This window comes from Monodelphis domestica, chromosome 1, assembly GCF_027887165.1.
Source record: "Monodelphis domestica isolate mMonDom1 chromosome 1, mMonDom1.pri, whole genome shotgun sequence".
Classification (NCBI taxonomy): domain Eukaryota; kingdom Metazoa; phylum Chordata; class Mammalia; order Didelphimorphia; family Didelphidae; genus Monodelphis; species Monodelphis domestica.
Window position 1 is genome coordinate 262,763,532 of NC_077227.1, and position 19,456 is coordinate 262,782,987.

At 35.4% G+C, this 19,456-nt stretch overlaps 1 protein-coding gene across 2 annotated transcripts in view; it reads right to left on the reverse strand.

The window, feature by feature from the left end:
• LOC103092827 (cytochrome c oxidase assembly protein COX16 homolog, mitochondrial) overlaps positions 1–19,456 on the reverse strand; it is a 145,376-nt gene that overhangs the window by 32,291 nt on the left and 93,629 nt on the right. Inside the window, exon 4 of one of the 2 annotated variants that reach the window (XM_007472916.3) lies at positions 6,122–6,262. The exons of the other annotated variant lie outside the window; for it this stretch is intronic. Within the exon in view, the coding sequence (XP_007472978.1) occupies positions 6,122–6,262 (141 nt within the window). The remainder of the gene's footprint in view (positions 1–6,121; positions 6,263–19,456) is intronic. 2 annotated transcript variants of the gene reach the window in all.

A 19,456-nucleotide genomic window follows, 5' to 3' on the forward strand; every position in this document is an offset into this window, starting at 1 on the left:
ATTCTCTAAAGAAATGACCGAAGAGTTTTAAAAGATATAAAATGAGAGCTACACAAGAGAGATAAATGATCCATAGCTAATAACAGACCTACAAAACTTATATTAAACTTGCTAAAAATCTGAATGGGCCTAATAGAAATCAGTAATTCCAAACAATAAGAATTCTTAAAAGAATGTCCAAAAGATGAGTAAAGAAAGGGAAATGTAAGATATATCAAAAACAACTGACCTAAGAAACTGATGGAGAGATAACTTAAGAATCATAGAATTACCTGAAATCAATAATTAGAGAAAACTGCGTAAATATATTAAAACAAGATGTAATATGACGTAATATGACAACAGATAGAATCCACTTATCCTTTTCTTAAAGAAATTCCAGAATGGAAACTTCCAGGAAGGTCACTGTCAAAATTTAGAATTTACAGGGGGGAGAAGGGGAGTATTCATGTGCATGTGTGTGTGTGTGTGTGTGTGTGTGTGTGTGTGTGTGTGTGTGTTACAAGCACCAGGAAAAAAAAAAGAATTCAAATATTCAGGAAATAAAATCAAGACCACACAAGATTTACCTTCTATCACCATAAAGAAGCAGAAAATATGGAAGATAAAAACCTACAATCATGAATAACTTACCTAGAAAAAATGAATAAGATTCTATATAGAATAAAAATGGGTTTTTCAATGAATTAGAAGAATTTTATACAATCATGATATGTCCTATAAATAGTTCTGTTATGGTTTGAAGATTCTGTAAGAAAAAAGAAAAGTAGGGGGTGAGGATAAAAAGATATATTGAAAGAAAATGAGAGGAAATATGGGAGAACTTGTAACACATAATTGTTATATAACACAAAACTATAGACAACTATGGAGGGCACAAATGTCATATGAATTTCATTTTCATCTAAATTAGTCAAAGAGGGCAAAAAACACATAGTTTGGTATTGGAATACCAACATTTCAATCAGGATAGAAATAACAGAAAGAAGGAAAGGGAGATATTAAAGGCAGGGAAATAATTGAAGAAAAGATTAATACCAAAATAAACATTAAAATTGGAGCAAGGATAATGGAGGTTAAAAGGGAGGGGGGAAAGAGGAAGGTGGTAACAACTTGAAGTAGACAAGGAACAAAGAATATATATAGAAAACAGAGTATAAGAAAAGAATATAGTGGGAAATAAACAATAAACTATTATAACTATGAATAGGATGAATTTACCCATAAATAGGTCATTTTCCAAATGAATTCAAAAGAAAAATCCAACAATAGGTTATCTAAAAAATACATTTGGCATCCTATACCAAGATTAACTCAGAGTGGGTAAATGACTTAAATATCAAGAGGGAATTTATAAACAAATTTTGGTGAACACAGAATAGTATATCTGTCAGATATATGGGAAAGGAAGGAATTTAAGACAAAGCAGAGATAAAGAAAACTACAAAATGTAAAATGAATAATTTTGATTACATTAAAGGATTTCTTTACCAACAAAACCAATACAACCAAAATTAGAAGAGAAGCAACAAACTGAGGAAAAAATTTTTATAATAAAAACCTTTGACAAAGGTCTCATTTCTCAAATTGATGAGGAGCTAAGTCAATTGTACCAAAAAAACAAACAAACAAACAAGTCATTCCCCAATTGACAAATGGTCAAGAGTCATTAATAGGCAGTTTTCAGATAAATAAATCAAAACTATCAATAAACACATGAAAAAGCGTTCTAAACCTCTCAGAATTAGAAAAATACAAATCAAAACAACACTGAGGTACAACTTTATAGCTAGCAGATTGGCCAATATGACAATAAAGGAAAAGAATAAATGTTGGAGGGGTTGTGGCAAAATCAGAACACTAATGCACTGCTGGTGAAGTTATGAATTGATCCAGTCATTTTGGAAGGCAATTTGGAATTATATGCAAAGGGCTTTAAAAGAATACAAACTCTTTGATTCAGCAATATCACTACTAGGTTTGTACCCCAAAGTGATAATAAAAAAAAATTTCTATAGGAACTAGGAGAACCTAATTGAACTGATGCAGAGTGAAATGAGCAGAACCAGGAGAACACTGTACACAGAAAATAAAACATTGTGGAACAATACAATGAAATGAACTTTGCTACTAGTAGCAATTCAACAAGCCAGGACACTCCTGAAGAACTTATGTGAAAGAATACTATCCACATTGAGAGAAAGAACTATGGGAATAGAAATGCAAAAGCAAAACATATGACATCACTTATCACATGTATGTATGGGTATGTGATTTGGGGTGTAGGCTTTTAAAAATTGCTCTATGGCAAAAATGAATAATATGGAAATAGCTATCAAGTGATAACGTTTGTACCACCCAGTAGAATTGCTCATTGACCCTGGGAAGGGGGAGGGGAAAGGAGAGGGAAAGAAAATGAATCCTGTAAAAATATTTTAAAATTTAAAATTTAAAATGTTAAAAAAAGAAATACATTTGAAATATAAACACACAGACTTAAAACAAAGAGTTGGAACAAAATCTGTTCAAGCAGTAATTATTATTTCAGACAAGGTAACAGGAAAAATACTTAATTAAAATATAAAGAGGGAAGCTACTCTTTGCTGAAAGGAATCAGAGATAATGAATTGGTTTCAATACTTAACATACTTAGCATAGTTTCTTAATCCTAAAGGAAAAATTAAATGAATTATGAGAAATAGACATTTAAGCTATAATAATGGGAAAATTTATCTTATAAGTCTTTGAAAAAATTAACCAAAAAATAAGGGGAAAAGTGAAGAACCTGAATAAAATGTTTGAAAAATTAAATACATTAGACCTCTGACAATTACTGAATAGAAACAGAAAGAAGTATACTTATTTTTCAGGTGGATATGGTACCTTTCTAAAAAAGACATAAAATTTTATAAACAAATTTTAAAAAAGGAAAATTATACCCATCCTTCACTGACCACAATACAATAAAAATTATAATGTATTATGGTCAGTAAAGGATGATTACTGAAAAAAATATAAAACTTACTGGAAACTAAATAACAAAGAATTATTAGGTAAAAGAACACATCATAGAAATAATTTCATAAAAAATGACAATGTGAAACATGCCAAAATGTTTAGGATGGAGAAAAAGTAATGTTTAAGGGATAATGCATATCTCTAAACATTTTATTAACAAAAAAAAGACAACAGCTCAATGAACTGAACATAAAACTAAAAATACTAGAAAACCAACAAGTTGTTAAAACCCCAATTAAATACTAAAATAAAAATCCTGAAAAACCAAACAAATGACTAACCAAATTGAATTTTTTTTAAATCAATGAATTAGTAAATATAACTAGGAATAGGTTTTATTGGGGAAATAAAATAAATAAATAAATAAACCATAAGCTAATTCAATGAAGAAAAAAGGGAATGACCAAATCACCAGCATCAGAAATGGAAAAGGAAATTATATAATAAATAATATATTACTAGAAACTATTATATCCAAATATAAGCCAATAAAACTGATAAATGAAATGAAAGAATATTTGCAAAAATGTAATATAATCAAATTAACCAAATAAGAAGTCTCAGAAGAAGAAACTGAACAAGCCATAAATGAACTTCCAAAGGACAAACTCCTACATGGATTCAAAGATGAATTCTATCAAACTTTCAAAGAACAATTAATTCCAATATTTTAAAAATTGGGGGTAGGGTGGAAACAAAATTATGAATCCTGCCAAATTCTTCTATAATACAAATATGGTCTTGTGTAAACCTTAAAATTTCTTAGACTTATGAATGTTGGAAATTTCCCCATTGGGAAATTTCATACTTGAAAAAATTTCCTACTGATAGTAAGAACTCTATTGGAATGTGAAGCTCCTTGGCATGGGAAGATCCTTCTCCTCCTTACTTAAGACTACTTTAGGACAGAAACCTTTTGCTAAACAATGGAAAGGGCTTTGACCTATGCTTAAGCATAGGACAGGAAGTTCTTTGAGTCATGATTGATTTTAGAATTGATACAATAGAGATACTTGGAATGACAGAACCAGGTCTTGGAACTTCCAATCTCCACCCTACTCAGTGTAACAGGATTTAGGAAGGGCTGCAGCAAAGATCAAGATTTAATTATTTGAGAATATGACCTTCAACAGACATGTGCAAAGGAGACAGACCTCTGGGCAGTCCTGGGTTAAGCTAGAGCCACCATTGGCACAGGGGAGACATTGACAGTGATTGGTAGATGTGAGAACTGAGGGGAGGAGACTTAGATGGTTTCCTTAAAGATAGTGGGGTCTGAGGAGAGAGGGAAGAGGTTTTGCTCTGAGAGGTTTGAGTCTGAAAAGTTTTGCTCTGAGAGGAGGAGGTTTTGCTCTGAAGTGGTAGTGGCTCTGAAGGAGGCTGGAGGTGGAGGCCCCTGAGACTGTTTCTCCATTTTGGTCACGTGAGTGATAGGGACTGATCTCTTTTCTTTGCTCCAGCTATCTAAGGGCTTGGGCCTTTGGCCCAGCCTAAGCAGAGGGGGTATTTAAGCCCGATTCCCTTCTCTCCCCCCCCCCCCTCTCTCTCATACCTTTCTTCCTCCTGTTTGTAATTAAAAACTCCATAAAAGGTTGACTGCTGACTTGAGTTTTCATTTAGGAATTACATAGCTGAATTCCTTGGCGAACCTTAAATTAATATATATCAGTCTTTTAAAGTGATTTCCATATCACACTTGATACATAAACTCAGGAGAGTTAATTCCAAAAATAAAAGCAAAATTATTAAGTAAAATATTAGCAAAACACCTTAAATAATAAACATACCAGAAAGATTAAATACTGTAATTGATCTGAGTTAATAGAAATACAGAATTGACTTAATATTAGAAGAACTAACCATTTAATTAACCATATTAATAAAATCAACAAAGGTCACTGATTATATCAAAAAATGTAGAAAAAGCTTTTGGCAAAATATAACATCCATTTCTGTTAAAAAAAAACAAACAAACAAACCAGGGGGCAGCTGTATGGCTCAGTGGATTGAGAGTCAAGCCTAGAGACAGGAGGTCCTGGGTTCAAATTTGACCTCAGACACTTCCCAGCTGTGTGACCCTGGGCAAGTCACTTGATCCCTATTGCCTAGTCCTTGCCACTCTTCTGCCTTGGAGCCAATACACAGTATTGATTCTAAGACAGAAGGTAAGGGTTTTTAAAAACACACACACACTAGAAAACAAAGGAAATCATTGAGCCTTTTGATAAATAGCAAATATATAAAACCAAAAGATACAATGATATATAATGGATGTAAAACTTGCCCAATAGTCATGAGTAAAACAAGAATATTCACTTATGTTTGACTCAGTACTAGAAATGCTATTTATAGTAATAAGATAAGAAAAAGAAACTGTGACTACAAACATAGGTAAAGAAGGGGAAATAATAATATGATGGTATACCTAGAAAACCCTAGACTCAAACTAAAAAACTAATTGAAAAAATTACTTTAGCAAACTCTTAGAATATAAAATAAATTCACACAAATAATCAGAATTTTTATTTAATGCCAATAAAATAAGGCAGAAAGATAAAGAGAAATTTCACTTAAGATAACTACAGAATGTATAAAATGTTTAGTAGTCTACCTACCTAGATAGACATAAAAACTATATAAATACAACTATAAATCCCCATTTACAGAAATAAAGAAGAAACTAAATAATTGAAAAAATAATAACTGCTCATGAGTAGGGAAAAATCAATGCAATAAGAATTATAATACTGCCTAAATTGACTTACCATTCCAATCAAGCTACCAAAGGATTATTTTGTAGAACTAGAAAAAATAATAATGAAATTCATATATAGGTAAAAAGAAAAGATCAAGAATCTTAAGGGGAATAATGAAAAAAGTGGGAACAAGGAGGATCTAGTAGTGCCAGATCTCACACTATACTATAAAGCAGTGATTCTCAAAACAAATCTGGCACTGATCAAAACATTAGCTACATAACATGTAGAGTTAATATGCCATTCAACAAACACAAAGACTAACTTCTGAACTAAGGATTCATTATTTGACAAAACAGCTGAAAAAACTGTATACCAGTATAGAAGAAATTGGACCAAGAACTCACCTTATACAAACTAATGGGATGCTCTTCAACTGAGGTATGGTTGAGTAAGCTGTGGTTCACTATGTGGTAGAATACTATTGTGTTGAAATAAGTCAGGAAATTGATGATTTGAAAAGACAGGGAAAGCCATATGTACCGATGCTGAGTGAAATAAGCAGAGCAAGATGAACAATTTGTAGCATAACCTAAATATTATGAAAACAATTTATAAACTCATTAAGAATTAAATGAGCAGAAGCAGAAGAAAAATGTATACAAAGTGCAATGGGCAGGGAGGGAAAAACAAGTATTTAAGTGACTATTCTCTATTCTGTGTGCCAGACACTGCTAATTTAAAAATATTACCTCATTTTTATCTTCAAAACAACTTTGAAAGCTTTAAGATTTCAGAGGATTTATGATGAACCACACTATCCATCTCCTGACAGATAGGTGATTGATATAGGGTTCAGAATGAAAAAAATATTTTTGTATTCAGATAATGAAAGGATTTGCTTTGCTTATCAATGCATATTTATCATAAAGAATTTCTTTTCCTTTTTCCTTCAATGGAATAGAAGTGAAGATTTCTGTTAAAAAATTTTAATAGGGGGAGAGTATGCTACCAATGTGAAATACTGCATGTTCTTTCAGATGAGTCCATTGTATTATTTTATTTTGTTACAAGAGACTTCTCATAGAATAGGAATAGTAACCTGCAAAAGCTTATAATGTAAAAAAAACAACAACAAACTAATCTGAAAAACGAGGGGGCAGGCAAAAGGTTGAACTAGATGGTCTCTAGGATTACTTCAGCTCAAAATACTATGATTCTATAAAAGGACTATCATAGGAATAGCTGTGGCTGCTGTCCCTTCATTTTCAAAGAGGACCAGAAGACATCAATGTCTTCACTTATACATGAACTGGACTTAAGTGAGGCAGAGTTGCCCCGAATCATCAGCCTCACTCCCTCTTCCAGAGTCACTGAAGTCCAATGGCAAGATAAAAATCAGGACAACTGGCGATGGCCCAGGATGCAGCGGATGACCTGGGCATCCTTAATGTCTGACCAAGCTCTAGGTGCCGCACAGTGCCTGCTTCAGCTGCCTTCACGGCTATTGGAACCAACTGTTCTCATCCATCCATTCTGTCAGGGGGATGTCTTCACATGCTTGGGATAGACATCCCTCTAACTCACTAAAACTCACCAATAGGTTTGAGGTCTAAACCCTTAACTTAGTTCAAGACAGTTTTACCAGAGTGTGGCATATGCTACAGCTTCTTGGAGCCACAGGCGAAAGCTTGGCAATAGGTAGACACCAAAAGTAGACAAGCAACCCTGAAAAGGCCATAGCAGGCCCTCATACCAAAGCTAGTAGTCCTTCCTGAAATAAAAATATAAAATTACATTTGATTTTAGTGAAATAATTCTGAAGAATTCCCAAATCATTAGCTATAATTTTCTTCTAGATAACCTCCCACTTATCTAAAATCTTGATTTTTTAAATTCAAAATCAAATTGTACTCAGCCTCTGGGGAGATAAGAACCAAACTGATACAATGTAAAACTGATACTCATTCCCAAACTAGAATTCGATGGTGTCATAGTGTCACCCAAAAAACTTTCATTAATAACCACCAAAAATGAATCTAAAACCTTGTTGGTTTAAAAGCTGTTAATGATGGAAGTCTCTAAAGTCACATGGTCTCCTTTCTTCCTAAATATGATAACATATTTATTAACATATTACATATTAACATATTAAATATGATAACATATTTATAGGAAGTAGCATACCTTTAAAAAATCATCTCCTCCAGACTATAGAATGACTGTTATCTGCTGAACTTTGATTTTTCAGCAGAACACAGGCTTTTTATTACTTTTTTTTTTGAGCTACAGTATTAAGATTGTTCATTTTTAGAGAAAGGAAAATATCCAAGATCAGTCTTTAGAGTTGTAATATTGAGAAAGGAAAGGGACCAATGTCTTATACTTCCCTTACACTGCACAGCATAATGCCTTGCCCATGTCAAGCTTTCAAATAAAATTCTTTATATTTTTAAAAAATCTGAGAACTCTAGCCCTCCCATTTTCTACCAAAGGCTTCACAGTGAATATAGAAGATTGCTACTAATGACAAAAGGAAAAGTAGTTATGACAGTCTTGATTTGGTTCCTTTTATCTATTTTAATAGTCGAGTTGGATTAAGTTAGCACACTTTGCAAGCAATTACTATCATGATGTATACAGTAATATGTTCCCAGCTGAAAATTCAAAGCTATGTGAAATTGTTATTAAAATTAACTGATTCCCTACAATATCAATTCTATAAATCTTACATTCTATGTAATTATTTTAAGATATGGGCCATCGATATTCTATCTAAATAATGTTGTAAATTATACCAAGCACCATAAGTCAAGGAGAGTACCATGACATCCTGCATATACATCCTTTGCCCTTAAAAGCTCAACCTCGAAGCTCTTATTGCTTCAAGGACTAAAATGGGAAAGGAGAAAAGATCCTAGAAATAAAGGGGGCAAAGTTTTTTCATACTAGGCTTTCTTCCTGCTTATACTCCCCCTATCTTTTTCCCATTAAACACACAACCAAATAACATAAAAACACATAGTAAACATATAAATAAAAACATACAAGTACAAAGCCTACAGATTACTTGAAATAATGTTTCATTAATTAAGATAGTTCTGTTGCCTTTGGCACTTCCCTAAATAAAATAGATAGTAAGAAAGAAACCAAATAAAATTGCTTCACTACAAAGAATGTTCATTGCAATCAACTAAGATACATCCTGATACAGTGGATGCTTACTCTTCTTTCTGCTAAGAGATGAGTGTTAAACATTATCAATTTGGTCAATGACCTCCCCCCAATCTTCTGTCTTTTGTTACAAGGGAATCACTTTAAAAGACTGATATATATTAATTTAAGGTCGCCAAGGAATCAGCTATGTAATTCCTAAATGAAAAACTCAAGTCAGCCGTCAGCCTTTTTTGGAGTTTAATTACAATAGGAGCAAGAAAGGAATTAGAGATATATATAGAGAGAGAAAGGGGAGAGAAGGGAATAGGGCTTAAATACCCCTTCTGTTTAGGCTGGGCCAAAAGGCCCAAGCCCTTAGATAGCTGGGGCAAAGAAAAGAGATCAGTCCCTTTCACTCACGTGTCCAAAATGGAGAAACAGTCTCAGAGGCCCCCACCTTCAGCTTCCTTCAGAGCAAGCTTCCTCAGAGCCCAGGAACCACACAGACCAAAAACTCAATCCTCTCCTCTCCCTGAGTCTCCAGACCCTCCTATCTTTAAGGACACCATCCAAGTTGCCTCCCCTCAGTCCTCACATCTACCAATCACTCTTCATCAATTTCCCTGTCAATGGAGGCTCTCGCTTAACCCAGGACCGCCCAGAGGTTTCTGGCTTTTGCACATGTCTGTTGAAGGTCATATTTTTCAAATGATTAAATCTTTACTCCTTTGTTCCAGCCCTTTCTAAATCCTGTTAACTTGAGTATGGTAGAGATTGGAATAATTAAATTTTGATCTAGGCTGCAGCCCTTACTCAATCCTATTAGGACTGAATAGGGTGGAGATTTATTCCAAGTATCTCCATTGTATCAATTCTAAAATCAATCAAGACTCAAAGAAATTCCTGTTCTATGCTCAAGCATAGGTCAAAGTCCTTTCCATTGTTCAGCAAAGGGTTTCTGTCCTAAAGTAATCTTAAGAAGGGAAGAGAAGGAACCTCCCATGCCAATGGAGTTCCCATTCCAATAGACTATCAGTAAGAAATTTTCCAAGTATGAAATATCCCAATGGTGAAATTTCCAACATTTATAAGTCTAAGGAATTTTGAGGTTTACACTTTATACAGACACTGTATTGGGTGGTTTATGGTAATATGGGGTTGCTGGGCAAGCACACTGAGCAATAAGGAAGTGAGAAGTCAGACTGCTGTCTCCTTCCTCCCCTCCCACCAAACTGTTATTCTCTTGGATTGGAGTCAAACTGGGATTCAGAATGAGTAAATTGACTGAAAATATAACATAACTCACTCTCTAAATTGTTGGAAACAGAGGTTTGTTTTAAGGAAGGAGGGGAAAGAGAGTTTGGATAGGAGAGAAGGGTTTAGGATTTCCCTGATCTATAGTAAATCTTAAATGAGTAAATAGAATTATATAGGGATGTTAACAGTTTTCAGTGGTCTTCAGAGACAAACTCCAAATATTTCAGAGAGAAAATCAGTTACCAAAAGGCAGAGAAATCTCCTTTGGCTCGTCTTCCCAAAGGTCTCAGGATAAAGAGTCCCCAGCAGCAGTTTCTGTTTCCCTATTCAAATGCATCTGTTTCTACAGGTTTTCTACAGTATTGCTTTCTTACAACACATGAGGTTATTCTGTTTTCTCCAGTTTCTTTGAACAGTCAACTGTCCTGACACCACTTCCAGCTTCTAGAGAACTTGCCAAAGATCAATAAGGGAATTTGCCAATATTAATCACCATTTATTACCAATATTAATCATTGAATGTTCTATAATTTAGATGGAAATCCTCCATCATTTCTGCACTCATAATATGCTATTTCCTTCTCTGCAGAATTTTCCTGACAAACAGAATACCACAGGTGCTATTTTCATATTGTGAAAAGTTTATAGCAGTTGTACTTATGGGATAAAAGGACTTTTTTTTTTAAACCCTTACCTTCCGCCTTGGAGTCAGTAGGCAGAAAAGTGGTAAGGGCTAGGCAATGGGGGTCCAGTGACTTGCCCAGGGTCACACAGCTAGGAAATGTCTGAGGCCAGATTTGAACCTAGGACCTCCCATCTCTAGGCCTGGTTCTCAAACTACTGAGCTACCCAGTTGCCCCCTTAAAAGGACTTTTAAAAACTGTGTTAGTAATAGTTCTAATGGTGTTTAATACTCATCTCTTAAACATTAATAGTATATAGTATTAGTAGAAATTTATAGACTATACAATATATGATAAATGGTCTAAGACAAATAGATAATAGTAATACAAGCAAATGTGGGAATACATATAGAGAAAATTCATTGTATTGTTGAATGAGACAGAATCTTGGTAGAAAAGCTTCATTCCAAAGTGTTCCAAACTCTAGATTATATTTGATGGTGCAGAATTTGGAACATTGAAGGAAAGTTTGAAGATTTGAAGTTTGAGGGGTAAAGTGGAAGGGATAAAGAGATAAAGTGGAAAGGGGAGAAGAGAGGAAGAAGTGAATTCTTCTGAGTCACAGAGTTCTGTAGAATTCTGACTCCCTTAGTTTTATGTTGGATCCTTTATTTCCTACTCCAACCAGATACTCCTATTACCCGCCCCACACACACACACACACACACACACACACACACACACTTGTGGACATAGAGGTTTCCCTCTATTCTGAAAACAGTTCCTGTCCTTGACACGAAGTACAGTGGGATCTCCTAGCTCAGAAAGCCTTTGACTTAGTAATAAGTTTCTTGATTCTCTGTTTCAGCTCCCCAAACCAGACCCTATTCTAAACATCCCTATTACTGTTAAGGGCTATCCTTCCAGGTAGGAATCCTAACTTCACTGTCCTTTTTAACTTCTCATTCTCCCCAACTCCAACTATCTAATCGGTTGAAAAATGCTTCTTTCTCCACATCTCTCTGGTCCATCTCCTTCTCTCTGTTCACATAGCAACTACTGTAATTCAGGTCCCCATCATTTCTTTTCAGATTATTACAATAGTATCTTAATTGTTCTCCTGTCTCTCTCCTTCCAATCCATCCTCCATTCATCTACCATAGTGATTTTAAATTCTGGTCATCTTACTGTCATATTTGGTGAATGCCAATGGCACCCTATAGACTCTAGAATCACACATATTTATCTCATCCCTTTCAAAATTTCTATATTTGTATATTTTATAAATGTACATTAAGTATATAATTTATAAATAAGTAAATATATATATTGGGGTGCTCAAAAACATTTTATTGATAGAATTGTGACCAAAAAAAAGTGAGAGACCATAATTCTAGAAGGCGAAGGAGAGGTAAGGTGAGAGTAGGGTACTTACCCAATAAAAGATCAGAAACTACTAAACTTTGACTTTGCATAGTGAGATCATGAGAGTTTGCAGCTTTAAAAAATACCATGCTTCTTTTTTAAAAGAGATGCATTTGATTCCAAACCATGAGATAAACCAGGAGTGGGTTTCTTCACATTGATGTTCTGAATATGCTTTTATTACCTGGTTGTCAACTTAATTTTACTTATTTGTCAATAATTTAATTTATAACTGTAAACATGATTACAGGGAATTTATACACAGGCGTAGGATCATGGATTTAGAGCTGGAAGGGTATGTCCAACTCTCATTTTATAAATACAGAAATCTAGGCTCTGAAAAGGTGAAGTGATTTGTTCAAGACTATACATATATACGTAGTAGGGACAGCTGGGCGGTTCAGTGAATAGAGAGCCAGGCCTAGAAACAGAAGGTCCTGGGTTCAAATCTGTCCTCAGATTCTTCCTAGCTTTGTGAACCTGAGCAAGTCACTTGCCTAGCCCTAACTAATCTTCTGTCTTAGAACCAATGCAAGTATTAATTCTAAAACAGAAGTTACAGTTTAAAGGTAAGGGTTTAAAAAAAGGATACAGGTAGTAAGTAGCAAAGCTAGGATTTAAACTCTAATCCTCAGATCCTTTCCAAAGTTATCATTCTGCACCGGGCTACATTTTTACCAAGGCAGAGAGCCTGGGCTCCGGACTTTGTTTCCTACCCTGAGTAGGCAACTGAGCAGCAACTCGAAGTGCACGTGCCCTGGCTTGTGTGTTCTAGAGGTAGCAAGATCCCGGATTCAGTGAATGAAGCTTCTTCTCTGGAGAAGAGGCCCAGCAACAGGAAGTGCAGACTAATCTTTATGGCATAACTTACCAAAAGAAATGGGTGCTGAGGGAGTCAACACAGAGCCAAGGAGAAATGTGAAATGCCCCATAAGCAGGGATCATTTTCTTTATACTGATATCCCCAGAGCCAGTTGATGAGATTGAAGTATGAGCCTCTCAGTTGATTATAAGTTATGTTACTGAATCCTGTTCTAACTTGTTCTTTTTAACTATGCTATACGTTGTATATGTTTAGCGGGAACAAAGTATCTGTTTCGTAACAGATTCATACTGTACATTGAGTACATGTTCATTTCTCCTTTAAGGGAAATCCTTTCTATCTGGGGATACTGGGCAGAGGGATAGAGGGGGAAGTTAATGGGCCAAAGACCCTGAGAAAAGGAAGCCGACCCTAGCATGTCCTCATTGGAGGCCATGCTCTCTCAGGACTAGACCTAGGACTGGACTGCATGCCTGAGTCCAAATCACAGGGGCATTTTGGTAGAGATTAGAGTGACCAAAGCCAATTGGCCCTAGCAGTGTTTTCTTATTGTTACTTGTCCTTGGTAATTTTTCTCTTAAAATTATTGGAGGAAGGGAAGGGATAGCTAGGTGGCTCAGGCAGCTGAGAGCCTGGCCCAGAGATGGGAGGTTCTGGGTTCACTTAACTGCAAATGCCTAGCCCTTACCATTCTTCTACCTTGGAACCAATACAAAATATTGATGGAAGGTAAGGGTTTTTATAAATAAAAAAATAAAAGAAATTATGGTTCTGTCTTTTCTTTGGGAATTTAAATGCATTTTGCTTTTTTAACAGTAGTATCCCCTGCATTACTATTGTATACATATACTATAAAAAAGTAGAATTTTAATGTTTTTCCCAGATTTCTATTTTTTATTTTTATGTGAATTCCTTTACAATTTTGTGTTAAAGTTGAAAATATCATTAAATATTTTGTTTCTTTAGGGAAATATTGAATTATTAAATTTTTTCTCATTTTAAATTTTCCATTTAGTGCATTTCCTTTTTCCATAATTTTGTTCCCTCTTGATACATAATTGTATTTTCTGTTATACTTTGCTTTCTTCTCTCTCACTGAAGTTATCAGTTGGATTGTTAATTTGTTTTGGATGCTTTTTTCTTTTTATGAATTTTGGGGAACTGCTTTGTTTCCTTTCCCTTTCTATACACTGGCTTTTCACTTTGCTTGATAAAATACCCCTATGTTGCATTTGCATATGAATGGCTGTTATATGATAGTGTCAAAGAGAACATTTTTAGCAATTGCCTATTGGTGTACTAAAGAATCTTTCTGTTGTTATTGCTTATAATCTGTATGCTTCCTGATATTTATCATGTCAGTTGTCTTAAGAGCATTTTCTTAGACTCTGTAAAATATAAGATTCATCAATTAGTGTAATATCATTTGATAAGTGGTTAATATGGGTATTATAGATCAATATTATGAAAATATGAGTCTGGAACTTAGAGAATTGCTCATGAATCTTAACATCTTATGAATATTAAAATCCATCAGAGATTACTGACATTTAGAAGGCAGATGTGCTCACAGAAATATTATAAAAATTCTGAAGGACAGAGTTCAAGAGTTGGAGGACTGGAGTCCAGAGACACTGGGCTGCTTGCTGTTCCTCAAAAAAGACATTCCTTCTGATTACAAGTAAAACCTAGCTCTCCTTCGTGACTAGAACTCTCCCTCTTCATCTCCACCTCTTGGCCTCCTTGGACTTCTTCAGATCTCATCGAAAGTTCTTGATTCTTCAAAAAGTCTTTTTTCTGTTCCCTATTAATCTCAGTCCCTTCCTTCTGAGTTTATCTCAGACTATGCTGCATATATCTTGTTTGCGGTAGCCATTTCAACGTTGACTCCTCCATTAGACTGAACTCCTTGAAAGACTTCTGTCTTTCTTTTTGCTTTCTCTTTTTCTCCTTTTCTTCTTTCTTTATTTGTTTGATTAGTTTGGCTTCTCTTTGCATTCCCAGTACTTAACCCAGAGCAGAACACATAATAGGTACTTAATAAATGCTTGATGAATTGATGTAACTTGAAGAATGACCAATACTGGGACAAAGATAGTAAATCTACTGAAGATATAAGTGTTTTATAATTACCAAAACCAACTGACAACTCAAAAATTCCCATAATAATTCAGATAGGGGATAAATAGAAATTTGCTTACAATTCTCCCTTTGCAGTGTAGGAGCCTCATAGAAAATTTTCAGAAAACTTAGGGTAAACACGTAGACATTACATTAGGGCTTATGTCTGTATAGGAAGCTGAAGCAAGATGTTTTTAATTTTTTTTAATTTATTTTTATCTCTCTATTTCTTCTCTCTACTTCTCATCCTCTCTCTACTTCTTCATCCATTGAGAAGGCAAGAAAGACAATATCACTGTGAAAATGAAGTAATAAAAAAACATTTCCACATTTACTATGTTGGGAGGGGAGGGTAGGATACCAAAAAAAAAAAAAAAGTAAAGGGGAAAAAAGCCTCAATCTGCACTTAGTTCATTAGTTCTCTCTTTGGAGAGACAATATTTTTCATCCTGAGTTCTTCAGAATTGTTGTATCAAGAATTATCATATTGATCAGATTAGCTAAGTCTTTAACAGTTGCTCATCATAACAATATTGTTGTTACTATGTACAGTGACTTCCTGGTTCTGCTCACTTCACTTTGCATCAGTCCATAAAAGTTTTCCCAGATATTTCTAAAACTGTCCAGTTCATCATTTCTTACAGCACAATAATATTCCATCACAATCATATACTGTAATTTGTTCAGTCATTTCCCAACTGATGGGCAGTTTTCAATTCTATGCCACCACAAAAAGAGCTATTATAAATATTTCTGTACATATAGATCCTTTTCTCACAGGTTGATAACTCTGGGTCCATCTAAGATAAGGATCTGGGAGCCCTTGTCAGAGGTTGAGATCTCAAAGTCTGTCTGAGAATGGGTCCAAGTGCCCTTGCCTCCACCTTCTTTTAGTTTCCCATAACAAGATTGCTGATCATTCCATGAACCCTGGATGATTCCTGGAACCATTATTTTACCCCAAACATTATCTATATTCTTGTTAAACTTTCCCATGGACCTTTCTCCAGGGAGATTGTTTGTAATTCCTGTGGTTTTTACCTTTAAAAGATCTACCAGTTTGCAATAAACTCGAACCCATTGCCACCAGCATGGGTCCCTTCTGACCCCACACTGTGACTGTGTCTGTGATTCTTATCTTTTCCCTCCCCGTATCTTCAGGTGAGGCCCTTCTTACTTCTACCTTTGTATTTCCTCTTATTATTTTCCCCAACCTTACCTGCGGAATTCTGGTCCCAGTCCTGCCTCCATCCCCACCCCCACCCCCGTGAGGCATTATCATCCTCTTCCCATTTTAAAATTTCCTTGGGATACAAATCTAGTGATGGTATTACAGAATCAAAGAATATGCAGTTTTATAGCCCTTTTGGCAGAGCTCCAAATTGGTCTCAAGAACAGCTGGACCAGTTCACAACTATACTAACAGTGCCTTAGGGGACCTATTTTCCCACAAACTCTCCAACATTGTCATTTTTCTTTTCTGTCATGTTAACTAATCTGAAGCATATGAGGTGGTACCTCAGAGTTGTTTTAATTTGCATTTCTCTAATTATTACTGATTTAGCATTTTTTCACACTGTTTCATATAACTAGCGATTCCTCTGATTTCTTCTGAAGTTTAAAAAACTACCTGTTTCATTAAACTATCCTTTGACCATTTATCAGTTGGGAAATAGCTCTTATTTTTGTAAGTTTGGCTCAATGCTCTATACATTTGGAAAATGAGACCTTTATCAGAAAAATCGCTATAAAATGTTTTTCCCAGTTTCCTGTTTTCCTTTTTATTTTGGCTATATTGGTTTTATTTGCACAAAATGGTTTTCAATTTAATGTAATCAAAATTATTTGTTTTTTAAACCTCTACCTTCTGTCTTTTTCTTTAACCTTACCTCTGTTTTAGAATTGGTATCAATTCTAAGGCAAAAGAGCAGTAAGGGCTAGGAACCTAAGAGTTAAGTGACTTGCCCAAGTTAACACAACCAGGAAGTGACTGAGGCCACATTTGAACCCTGGTCCTCCCAACTCCTGACCTGGTGCTCTATCTATTGTGCTACCTAGCTGCCCACAACTTATCTATTTTATTTTTCGTTATTTTCTTATCCCTTGTTTGATCAGGAATTCTTAATTTATCTATAGCTCTGAGAGGTAATTTTTTCCCATCCTCCCCAAATTTTCTTATGACATCACCCTTTCTGTCTAAATCATGTACTCATTTTGAGCTTATCGTGGTATAAGATGTGAGATGCTGGTAAATGCCTAGTTTCTGCCAGAAAGTAAAGCAAGATTCTTGGTATCAGATTCTGGCATCTTATTTGTGAGTGAAGTAAATTTCACAATCTCTATATTGAAGGTGAAAGTTTTGATTGTGCCTACATGGAAGGCTAGCTCCCCTACATTAGCCTGTGAGAAGCTATGTCCACTAGAGTAGAAAGAAATAGTTCACCTGTGCAAAAGGCACAGGGTAGTTCCCTTTTGTCATTTAGTAGAGAAATACAACTGGCCCCAATTACAAATATCTCCAGGAAAGAACTCCTACCCTCCTGGGGGACAACTTTTGGAATCTTAGACTACACATACTAGTAGCACTGACAAAGTGGAAGTCATATGATATATAGAAAAGAGGAACAGATTAATGGAAAACCTCACTAGGACAGCTTATGGCAAACTTGTTTAAAAATCCTCTTGTTTTTAAATTTGCTTTAAAAATCCTGAAGAAGTATTTTGGGTTGGTTAAATGCCAAACCACCTAAATACTAGCTTCACTGAATCTACATTTCAGTGCAAGTGCCAACTACCTTTTAAATTAAAAAAAAAAATACAGACTTCAGATTTCAGGGAATGACAGAAATAAGGAAAGTGAAACCTGAAAATTAAAATAAGATCAGAGAAGAATAAGTGAGCATGGGCTCAAAACACAATGAATTCTTGAGCTCAGGAATTCTGAACTTCAATAAGACTGAAATCAATAGGGTGTCCTCATTAAGTCTGGAATCAGTATGGTAAGCCATCTGGAGCACAGGGTCACCTAGATTGAATAAGGAGGGGCAAACAGGAACGGGTCAGAAACAGAGTGGGTAAAAGCTTTTCTGCTGATTAGTGGAATTGGGCCACTATACTTCCAGTCTTAGAGGAAGAGGGGAGAAATGGACAGAGGATGGGAGGGAGGAAGAGGAAAAAGGAATGAGAAAGAAGGGGGAAGGAGAAGGATAGAGGAAGGGATAGAAAGAAAAGGAAAGAAAGTGAAGGAAGGGGGGAGAGGGGAAGAGAAAAGAAGAGGGAAGTGATGAGGAGGTGGAGGGGAGAGAAGGAAAGAGAAAGAATGAATATTATTGAATAATCTAGACCTTACACAGAACTCATCAAGTTTTGAAGACTTATTGGACTCAATGCATGAAATGGAAAAGAATCCCAAAGATGCTAGAAAGTTTTCCCACTGAGGAAACTCCACTTGCAAGTCTCTCGGGAACATCTTCTAATGCATGAGCTCAAGGAACAAGGTGTGGAACAGAACTAGATCCCAAGTCAGAAACCTACAAGGAACTTTTTTTTTTTTTTAAAGAGAGTGCCATGGACAAATCCATTCCTCTTGGAAAAATACCAGAACATGGGAATGGAGACCATGGCAGAATGATACATGAAGGCTGCCATCTGGAGAAAAGTAGACAGCTGGAACTACCTTCTATTGCAACTGAGGAAGAGAAACAAGACAGATGTACCTGTTAGAATGCTGATAATACAGAACTAAAGTCTACAAGAGCAGCAACAGTAGAAAGATAAGGTCAGGGAGGAGTTCATCAGTAATGTTTTTTAACCTTCACCTTCTGTCTTAGAACCAATATTGGTTCTAAGGCAGAAAAGTGGTAAGGGTTAGGCAATGGGGTTATGCGGCTTGCCCAGGTAAAGTAACTTACCACAGCTAGATAGTGTGAGATCACATTTGAAACCAGATCTCATGACTCTGGCTCTCTATCCACTAAGCTACCCAGCTGTACCTTCATTGGAAATTCTTCATGAGGTCTTTTTCACCTAGTCTCATGGAACTTTGACCTCTCCTCATCTATTAAATGAAGGAGCTGATCTCAGAGATCTCTACAATTACATCTAGTTCTAATGGTCCTGATCCTATAAGCTATTACAGAGATTATAATAAGGACTAAGTATGTGGACTGCACTGCTGTCCCAATGAAGTGCAAATGATCCTTATTTTCCAGGCATTTTATGAAACACATGAAGAAAATATCATTATAGTTTCTAGAAGGATTTGGCCTTAGAAGAACAGAAACTAATCATAATTAGGATACATTGAGGAAACCTTGAAATTTCCCATAGAAACAGTC